General features: G+C 42.5%; 1 protein-coding gene across 1 annotated transcript in view; it reads left to right on the top strand.

The window, feature by feature from the left end:
* LOC106808232 (fukutin-like) overlaps positions 1–6,738 on the top strand; it is a 16,797-nt gene extending 10,059 nt beyond the window's left edge. The window contains exons 6-8 of the mRNA XM_014810859.1: positions 1,314–1,450; positions 3,522–3,652; positions 5,351–6,738. Coding sequence (XP_014666345.1) covers positions 1,314–1,450; positions 3,522–3,652; positions 5,351–5,555 — 473 coding nt within the window. The 3' untranslated portion in view covers positions 5,556–6,738. The remainder of the gene's footprint in view (positions 1–1,313; positions 1,451–3,521; positions 3,653–5,350) is intronic.
* The last annotated feature ends 4,687 nt before the right edge of the window (positions 6,739–11,425 follow it).

Here is an 11,425-nt window from a genome sequence, read left to right as displayed (position 1 = left end):
AGAGAGAGAGAGAGAGAGAGAGAGAGAGAGAGAGAGAGAGAGAGAGAGAGAGACAGAGAGGGAGAGGGGGGGGGGCGGCGGTGGGTAATATCAAAGAGAAATGCTTCCCCCCGTCATCAAGTCAATCTATACGAACGTTTCCGCACGACAGGAGTAGATCGCCGCGGGGAGGCTGGCTGAGGTTAAAGAGCACGTATCGCCTCCGCTTGTCGGCCGACGCTTTGACGTCGGCGTCGCTCCCCATGATTATGCACGTCAAGCAAGCTGGCCGCAATCAACGAGCGCAGAATCACGCGTTCCGAGATTTTAATGATGTGACCACCTCGGCGTGAGAACACGCATAGACACACGCTTTTGTTTCCCGGGGAGAAACAAATACGAGCTGACACTCCGTCATTGTGTCATGCTAATTACTAAGCGCGATAATAAATTGAGAGAATACCGATAGAGGTGCGTAAGAGTGAGCCCAGATTTTAGTCTAGCGCCTATTACATACACCTGATCGTGTGTATAGCCACTGCTTTGCCGATGTGCTACTGTCGGTCTATATAGGTTAACAAATTTTGTATGAACATAGACGATACATACTCGTTTGTGCAAACATCTTGCGTAAATGAAGTTCAACGTTTATATGTCGAATATTTACGTAGTTTACGTGTTTCTTTTCGACATTATTATATTGCCTTTGTGTATATCTGATAACACCGCAAAGCATTATAAACGATGATCATTCTGTGATCATTCTAACGTAAACCTACTAGATATGAGGGAACCATAGAAATATGTAGAGACACTAGTCTAACTATTATTATTATTTTTATGGGGGAAACGCAGAAACACGAGTGTGGGGTATAGCGTAGCGTGATGTAGCGTGGTTTAGGGCACCCCTGCACTAAAAGCGTTTTGCAGACAGTAATCGGCAGAACAAAGTAAGACGTTGATGCAGAATTGTAGAAAAAATTCGACGGGAGATTATTCTCTTAAATTGTTACCGACCATTGCCAGTAAAGAAAGAGAGAGAGAGAGAGAGAGAGAGAGAGAAAAAGAGAGAGAGAGAGAAAAAAAAAGCGAGAGAGATCGACAGAAACAGAAACAGAGACAGAGACAGAGACAGAGACAGAGAGAGAGAGAGAGGAAAAGAGAGAAAGAAAGAGAGAGAGAGAGAGAGAGAGAGAGAGAGAGAGAGAGAGAGAGAGAGACAGACAGAGACGGAGATTTAAAAAAAAGGTTCGTCGTTGGGCGCTAAGAAGCAAGCGTCCACCGGTGATCTACCGGAATGAAGCCAATTTTTATCAGTACAGGACTTTCTACAGGTTGGTACCGCCAGTGCGGCATAATCCCGCACGACCACGACGTGGATTTTGGCATGTGGGCAGAGGACTACGAACCGTCACTACGAGCTGTCTTCGAGAACAATCCAGTGCTTAAGCTCTGCACCGTGTGGGGAAACGTAAGCGTCTTAAATCTGACGGCCAGTGCCTGAGAAATATCCACGCGCGCGCGCGGAGTGTGTCGTGCCACGCGCGCGTCTGTCTGTCTGTCAGTCAGTCAGTCTGTCTGTATCTGTCTGTCTGTCTGTATGTCTGTCTGTGTGTCTATCTGTCTGTCTGTGTGTCTGTTTGTCTGACTGTCAGCCTGTCAGTCTGTCAGTCAGTCAGTCAGTTTGTCAGTCAGTCAGTCAGTTTGTCAGTCACTCAGTCAGTCGGTCAGTCGGTCAGTCGGTCAGTCGGTCAGTTTGTCAGTCTGTCAGTTTGTCGGTCTGTCTGTTTGTCTGTCTGTCAGCCTGTCAGTCTGTCAGTCAGCCAGTCAGTCAGTCAGTCAGTCTGTCTGTCTGTCTGTCTGTCTGTCTGTCTGTCTGTCTGTCTGTCTCTTCTGTCTGTCTGTCCTTCGATCAGTCTGTCACTGCTATTATGCGACGTACTGTGGGACTTGTAGTAGGGAGGCCCGGTGTATGTATTCTAGTGTCGCACGACTCGAGCTGGGAAGCCGCGGCAGCCATCACTCGGGTGGATGCGTTTTGCGGTCGGTCGTGCACGCGCGCGAGATAAACGAGGTGGATCGCCTATCATAGGGGGGGGGGTCGCTTATCATGGCGGCGGGGGGTCGCTTATCATGGGTGGGAACCACTTATCATGGGGGGTCGCTTATCATGGGGGGGGTCGCTTATCATGGGGGGTCGCTTATCATGGGGGTTGCTTATCTCATGGGGGTCGCTTATCATAGCGGTGGCGGGGTGGTTGCTTATCATGGGGAGGTCACCTATCATGGGTGGGGATCACTTTTCATGGGGGGTCGCTTATCATGGGTGGGGATCACTTTTCATGGGGGGGGTCGCTTATCATGGGGGTCGCTTATCATAGGGGATTGCTTATCATGGGGGGAGGGGTCGCTTATCATGGGGGTTGCTTATCATGGGGGTCGCTTATCATGGGAGTCACTTATCATGGGGAGTCGCTTAGCTTATCATGGGGAATGTTTGCGAATCGTTCAGACTAACGTCTGTGCGGCGAACGCGGTTCACTGCACGCCAGCGCTAGAAGGTATATGACGGCGAAGACGGAGAGGAGGAGGGGGAAGGCGGTGTATGCGAGTGTCGTCTGTCAGGCAATGCGAAGACAGGCTTCTTTTTCGCGGCGACTCGCAGCAGCAGAGCGGGAGCGTGCTCCGGTAATGCTCTCTCAATGCCGCTGCCGTCGCTATAAATTATGCTCGGCTGCTATTCAATGAAGTGCAGGGTGACCCTGCCACTGCCGCGTAGCATCAGATATGCGGATGCGCAGCAGCAGCAGCAGCGTTTCAACATCTGACAGAATTCATAGCAGACGCGCGATTTCGTTGGACCGTCGCTGTCTCTCTCGGGAGTTGACATAATTTCATGCGCGGACGGATGTTTTTTTTTTCGGCACGTGAAGAGAGCGCGATATCGAATTTACACCTTGATACGTGACGGGCTATTCGCCGCTAGCTGTCATTTCATCCTCGTCTCACAATCCGAGTTGAAAGACCGTAATCGTGGATTTTGCGAGCTAGACGTGCCAAGGTGACGACAAAAAGGGCCGGCTGGTTATAATCCGTGCAGCCATGTAGTCCGTCATTACGGATACTAAGATGGTTTCGGGAATTTACGCGAAAATTGATTTAAGCAGATAAATATAGCTTATATATATAGATAATAATAAATATGATTAAAACACGAAATTTCGTTAAGCATTATGACGCGACACCACTCTATGACACGCTACGCTACGCTACACTACTCTACGCCCCCCCCACGCCACACCACGCCACCCCACGCCACGCCACCCCACCCCACCCCACGCCACTCCACGCCACCCAACCCCACGCCACGCTACGCCACTCCACGCCACACCACGACGCTCACGCACACAACGCTACGCCGCGCGATCCAACGTCAAATTGCACATAACTGTGCTATACATGCGCTACACTACACTACGCTACACTACACTACGCTACAATAATATACATGCGCTGTGTAAGTGTTGTTATATATTTTCCAGAAAAATGACAGTTTCCAATTCGCACTTTGGGGCTACCACATGAAAGTGGACATCTTTTTCCTTTATAAGACACCAGACGGCATGCACACATTTCATGGCGTCACAGGGAATGACGGTCGACGAAGATATAGGTAAGTATCGGTCTCCCGCGTTCTCCCGCACTCCCTCTCTCTCTCTTTCTCCCTCTCCCCCTATCCCCTCTCCACCCCTTTCCCCATATATATAAATTTCTTCATATGTTTCTCGCCGTTAAATTACAAAGCCATTTGTAATTTGTTCTTATAATAACGCTCGAGATTTTCCCTTCCGTCAATTCCTTAAGAATATATACACAAGATCCTGCACTATCTACTCCATCAGGTTTTTCGCAAAGGTTTAGCCAGCACAACTGTGTTCCTAATTACTGTATCGCTTTATATGGATTCTCTCTCTAAAATACGGATAGACAAACGAAACGTACTCAAAACCGCTAGTGAACATCAAAACAACTGCTTCAATCCTTTTACTGCCCTGCCGCACTTTGCGTAGTATCAGGAGCTAATAATACAGCTAAATAATACAGAACTAATAATACAACTAAATAATACAGAGTTAACAAGAGCAATCGGAGATTGCAAACCTCCGCCACAGCGTAACAGTCCCCCCATCTTGCTGGTACACCCAATATAGAGTTTGATAAAATTTTCAGAAATTTGAAAAAAAAGATCTAGGATTTTTTTTAATGAATTTTGAATAATAGGTATATTATTAGCTCTTGGCAGCATGTAGTTTCTTGTTATCTCATTCCACGATTTTCTTCTATAGTTATAGCAGCATGAAGACTGTTATTACCAGCTGAAAAGTGTAGTCAACTTCATGGGTGATAACATCTGTGATATCTATATCTATCATGACTGTGTAGCTAGTATCCATAAATATATGGCGTAAATTCAACATGGAGTTGTCATACTCAGTAATAATCCGAACATTGCCGAATGAGCGGATAATTTTCCGCTGTCGAATTAATATACTGTGTTAGCGTGTAGTGTACTCTTGCCCGTCTTTTAAAACAGACCATTTGTGAAGGTTGTAAATCCGCTTTCCCTTTCTTATTGGCGGCACAAAACCATTTTGCAATTTTATTGGCTAAAACCGCCAATTTCATAAACGAGTAATATGAAGATTCATGCTGTAGGTCATGCATATATACCTATACTTTCTAATTATCCGAGCACATAATTGTATTCGACTAGGATAACTATTGTATAAATTGCCGTTACAAACGATTCTAATTGGGTGCTGATAGCTATGCGATTTTTCATGAATAACTTATGAAGTCAATATAAATAGGAATTTGCCGCACAATACGATGATGTAAATGCGGTGATGAGGGAATTTGATCGATGTGTATTACAAACCACCGCCGATGAATCTATGGATGGGTATATTGGCGCACACACGCACACACGCACGCACGCACGCACGCACACACACACACGCACGCACGCACGCGCGCGCGCACACACACACACGCGCGCACGCACGTACGCACGCACGCACGCACGCACGCACATACACACACACACACACACACGCACACACACCCCACACACATTTATGCGGTCATGCATGCGCCCGCGAGGTAGATATATCCAAGAGTACATAATATCGTATATCTGTGTGAATCGTATATCTTGATATATCGTGTATAACCTCATGCCGCCACTTCCCCACAGCCCGCAACCACACCTGTTGCGACAATTAATAACAAACAATTAATAACAAACAATTAATAAGAAGCCAACAAGGCGCAATCATATCCTCGTCATCTCCTCTTCTCGGAACAACAGCGCGACGTTTCCGGCGGTCCAACTCTGCACGACAGAGTTTCTCGGAGAGATGTTTCACGTTCCTTGCACGCCGAGTCTCATGCTAGACGCCGAATACGGAACGAACTGGCGCGAACCAAATGTCGAATACGACTACCAGGACGCCTTAAACCTACGCAAGAGAGGAGCGTGGAAAAAGCAGGCCGAGATTATGTGTGAAGAGTAGGTGTAGAGTTGCTGTGAGCACGACTAGGATTAGTACAAGAGCTAACAATACATTATATAGCATGTATTATATTGCATATGTCTAATGCATTATGTATAATGCATATGCAAATGTCTAATGCATTATGTATAATGCATATGCATATGTATAATGCATTATGTGTATGCATAATGTAGTATATTGTATGTAACATACATTATAACAGAAGTAGATAATAGGGAACCTATTACCTGATTATAATAATGTATTAATAGCTCTTGATTAGTATAAGTGTGACCTGGGATTCGGTACGGTTCAATGATTCGCTCACCGCACACTTACCGTACACGTGTAGTGGCAGGGACTATAGTGTTAGAAACTTAGAGGGAGTAATACCATAACGCCAAGTGCATGGGTTACGCCATGAGTTACAATGTTAACGACTTCAAAGGTTTACAAGTTCAGCTATAAAATGCGCATAATTACTGCTACGATGTGTGTTTTTTTGCTGTATATAAATACTGCTACGATGTGTGTTTTTTGCTATATATAAATACTGCTACGATGTGTTTTTTTGCTATCTATAAATACTGCTACGATGTGTGTTTTTGCTATATATAAATACTGCTACGATGTGTTTTTTGCTATATATAAATACTGCTACGATGTGTTTTTTGCTATATATAAATACTGCTACGATGTGTTTTTTTGCCATGTATAAATACGGCTATGATGTTTAAAAAAAATCATCGTTTGCAGTGCGCGCACGCACGCACGGTGCAAGGTTGCTCTGCGGCCGTCGTGTGTATGTATATATGTATCTAGCGACCATGCATGTCTAACGTGTGTCTTTCACAACACATTGCCGCGAAGTTCACGGCAATCGATAAATCCGGCGCATTCGCCGAAAAAAATTATAGATATATTTTTTACAGCATTTGTATACGATTATTTAATTGTAAACCTCGGCTTACGATAATCTCAATCTTGCCCACTAGCAGTGCTACAGCTTTCTACTGCTTGATGAACAACGGAGGAGGTATATAGTAAGCCATGCTCAAATACGCGTCGACTTTGATTAATATCTTAATTAGGGCAGTTGCTGAAAACGCGCCATCTTCGCGTGGATTATAGACGATCGACAAGGCGCAAACATGGCCTATAGCAGCATCGCCTTAATTAATAAAAAATGTAATTAATATGATTGTTCGCGTATCTATTATGGTTCTATTATTATATGGGCATTATTTTTATTTACGCGTGCGTTATATTAAAAGCGCTATATACTGCAGCTAGAGGTCTACACTATAATTTAAAATCACGTAATATGTAGTGGATAAACACAACAACGCGATATTATAATGACAAAATTTACGAAGAATAATCATTTACGTGGCTGGCTTTCAGTGCAAACTTGCAAGATTCCCCCCCCAACCACACCCTATGATATCCCACTTGCATGACAATATAATTCTCTTCTACCATATCGCACGCGAATTAGAAAAACAAGAACTCATCCTACATGTTATCATGGTTGAATAATGACAAAATTGTCATTATTCACCCCTGATGTTATTATGTAGCGAGCGATAATTGATTGCGCTGGACTCTAATGAGTTATATAGCCATTATTTCTAAACGCAACGATGTGTTGATACCATCGACAGCGCCCACATCACACAAACACAGCTCACCGGTTTCAATACTGGGCAACAAACAAGATTGACGTGTTTGCATGCAAAGTGTCGCCATTTTGTTCTCCGAGAATAAATGACTGTCGTAATTGAGCGGCGATATTAAATAAAACACTTTAATCGTTTAGCAGGAAATTAATTACATGGGAACCTTGGCTTATTTGCGTCTAACACATAGGTATGCATTCTACAGCAATTGAAACAATTACTCATTATGAGTCACCGAACGTTCAAGTATAATAAGGCACATGCCATAATTCATAGTGTAACAAACGGTACAGATAACATGAAGAATGTATGAATACTACGCACGTTCAGCCATGTCCGAGAGTGGCATACACATTATCGAGTGCTTTCAGTAAGTTCTTTGCAAAGGCTTTAATTATAAAAATGGAGATAAGGAAAAATGTCGTAAGTTAACATCTATATTACCTCACGATTTCTAATGAATGAATGAATGAATGAATAAATAAATGAATGAATGAATAAATGAATGAATGAATGAATAAATGAATAAATAAATGAATGAATGAATAAATGAATAAATGAATGAATGAAGGAAGGAATGAAGGAATGAGGGAATGAAGGAATGAATGAATAAATAAATGAATGAATGAATGAATGAATGAATGAATGAGTGAGTAAATGAATGAATAAATGAATGAATGAATAAATGAATGAATGAATGAATGAATGAATGAATGAATGAATGAATGAATAAATAAATGAATAAATAAGTAAACAAACTCGAACAAGTATTATAATAAATAAATAGGTGTATTATAAAAAATAAAGAAATCAGGTAATAGCAGCAAGTGTATGCCCGAATTTCAAGATACACCGCGTGCATAATGTTTGCCGAATTCGAATAAATCTGTGTTCAGATCAAAGCTAAAATATCACGCCGCAACCTGGCAGCAAAAAGATATAGCAAAAACGACATAATGCGTGGCACGTAGAGCTGTTATATATATATATATATATATATATATATATATATATATATATATGTACCGCTCTATAGCGAGACATCAACCCTTTATTCACGCGATCATCACAGAGTATCAATAACCAATGTTGTGCGAAATAGAGTCATCGGTACCCGTATGGATCTGCATCTTAGTAAAAACAGAAACCCATATACGTATCGAGTGACTGTATGTTCACCCATACACGATGTTTGCGTCGTTATATATGAAGTAATATAACAGGGTAGAGATCAGATTGAGTTTTCTTAACCGATGAATTTATTTAGAAAATATGATCAGTCATATATATTTATATATATCATTGAAAAGACAACGTTCATTACACAAGAAAACGAGAGAATGTTTATTTTATCCGTCTTTTGTCTAACAGAAAGTGTTTTTTAACATAATATTTTTGACACATTCTATCAAGTATGGCTTTTTATAGAAATATACTTTAGGATATAAACAAAGTTTGTTAAAGTAGAAAATGACAGAAACCCGATTATTACCTTCACCCATGATAGATAATCAAGTTTTCATTCTCATATGTGCAGAACAAGAAGTGTGTAGAGAGATGCTATTATGCTAAAGCTATTTACTAAACAACTTGCAGTAAAAAGAATCGTATTTGGCGCTAAAACGAAACCTTTCTAATCAAAAGAAAACAGTAAAGCAGTGATGAAGTTGCTTCTAAAATTTAATTGAATCATACCACTAATCAATAATCGACGACATTCACTCACTCTCGAGTGAGTGAAATGCCGGGCACGTCACGTGTGCGTCACGTGACTGGTCGCCATTTTTCCGAAGCGCAACATCGAACGTGTTCGTAAAACGTAAATAGCAATTAAGATAACGCTGGTATTTTTCTCTCACGTGCTCGACACGAAATGCAAGAAACCGCGGGCTTGACGATGCAGACGCGCAAATGCAGAACGGAATCGAAAACTGTAGAAGTTGTGTGTGTGTGTGTGTGTGTGTGTGTGTGTGTGTGTGTGTGTGTGTGTGTGTGTGTGTGTGTGTGTGCCATCTTATATAACGTTTGACGTTCGAGGTCGTAGTTTTTTGTCATCGGTGTGCTTTAGTCCGTACTCCTGCCGTAACGCATGCCGAGGAAATCGTAGTCCCCGTACTGATCAGCTCGACCGAACCTGGAATATCCATAGTCGAGACTCCCAAACCTCTTCTCCATACGATTCTGCTCGCTCACATCCACGTCGTCGTTGTCCGAAATCTGCAGACGATATATCAAACACACGTGAGCACGGCTGAACGCCGCATTGTAGAGAGAACTTGCCCTTCTGCGGCCCGTTGTCAGAAATAAAATCAGTAGTGAAATTAGTCTTAACATTAACATTAGTCGTAAGTGCTATCTCAGCATTAACATTAGCATTAACTTTACTATGTTTCTGACAACGGTCCCCTGCCCTCTTCTGAACACGGGTGCACGTTGTCGGAAACAGAGAGATAGTCTTAACATTAGCATGCGCAGCCAACTCGTGCTAACTTAGCCCGATTGAGCCCAGTTGTGCGTGTACGCTGCGATTTAGCGCGCGCCTGTCCCGGGCCTGTCCCGGACTAGCTTGATGTAGGATCTAACTTTGCAATCTGCACGGGGTACAAGTCTTAATATGGACATTTTCTCGTAGATCGGACCCTCTATACGCTTGCGTACGTGAAAACTCGTGACGTTACCGTTTTTTTCTGTCGACGAGGTTCTGTCAAAGTTAATAACAGGACTAACGTTAAGTCGAATGTTGTTTCTGGTAACGAGTCCCAGGTTTATACCGGAGAGTGAGCCCAAGGGAAGTAGTGGCAGGATAAGGAATTTATAGATCGCTTTTCCCTTTCGGCTCGTCCGCGGCATAATAATATTAGCGTGACCGCCATCTTGCACGTTTCCAATTAACTTCCCGCGTATCCAATTAAAACTTGTGATAGGCCAGTCAAGTAAACTGTAATTATTGATGAACGTTAATTATATAGCTTCGGCATGTCAAAATTTTTTTAACAAGTGCGTTTAAGATATTAATAACAATCATAACCTCTACCTTTGCAGGGAGGTTCCCAAAGCTGTCACCTAACTTCATAATGATACTTCACATTATGTATACATCTAATACGGGTCCACATATAATCGGTATCGATATCGAATTCGCATATAATCACATGGACGCCAAGGAGACATTACCGCTCTGGTAGCCACGTAATTTTAATATTAGTTATGTATCATAATTGCTATTGATTAAACGCATTCGTGATTGTTATTGTTTTAATTGTTATTGTTGCGATTGGATTTTATTGTTACTGATTTGTTATTGTAATTGATCGTTATTTATTCTGACGTTAAAGGATAGATGGATGAAAAGTTGTCACAACCGACGCAATTTGATGTGTAGATTTAGATTTGAAATTAGATGGAGACTAGATTTAGATTTATAATTAGATGTGTAGATTTAGTGTAGACTACATAAACAAAACCGGTGCTATGTCGATTGGGGAGGGGGTCTTACGTGATTTGAGGATGGATAGGTTTATTAGCTAATCAATATTGTGCAGGTAATACTGACAATCATTCATCCCGTCAACCCGCAGTATTTTGTTAAATCTTGTTTGTTCAGTACACGCGTTAAATATTCCACGCTATCTTTGATATATGCGATAGCCGAACGATTTTCCATTTATTAGTAGAAATGCAATTTTTAATAAAAAAAACCACCGCCTGTAATAAACTATAACAGACATTAAGAGTTCGACCTTAACATGACATTAACAGCAATTGCTGTACATGCATATTCTCGATTGAACTCATATAGCAGATTTGTGATCTTGGCAACCCCTAATTTGTTTATGGAGCGTTTATTGTCCTCTTTATACATAAATTGCGATAAAAAAAATGCCGACAAGGACGCTCGACAAGGGCAGCTCGAGAGGCAGAGTGCAGTTTTATGTGTATGTCGCCGCCTTTGATTGTCGGCGGCACGTGTTTTTTCGTACAAGAGACATTTTCGAGCTAACTCACGTCAGGAGGCTGCTCAGCTGCTGAATGCACACCCACACACACGCACGCACGCACGCACGCACGCACGCACACACACGCACGCACGCGCGCGCGCACGCACGCACGCACACACGCACACACGCACGCACGCGCACGCGCGCAGGCACACGCACACACATACATGCACACACACACACACACACACACACACACACACACACACAC

The sequence above is a fragment of the Priapulus caudatus genome, unplaced genomic scaffold (genome assembly GCF_000485595.1).
Source record: "Priapulus caudatus unplaced genomic scaffold, Priapulus_caudatus-5.0.1 Scaffold261, whole genome shotgun sequence".
NCBI lineage: Eukaryota > Metazoa > Priapulida > Priapulimorpha > Priapulimorphida > Priapulidae > Priapulus > Priapulus caudatus.
The sequence above is the reverse complement of the archived record's forward strand: the minus strand, read 5'-3'. Positions and strand labels throughout refer to the sequence as shown.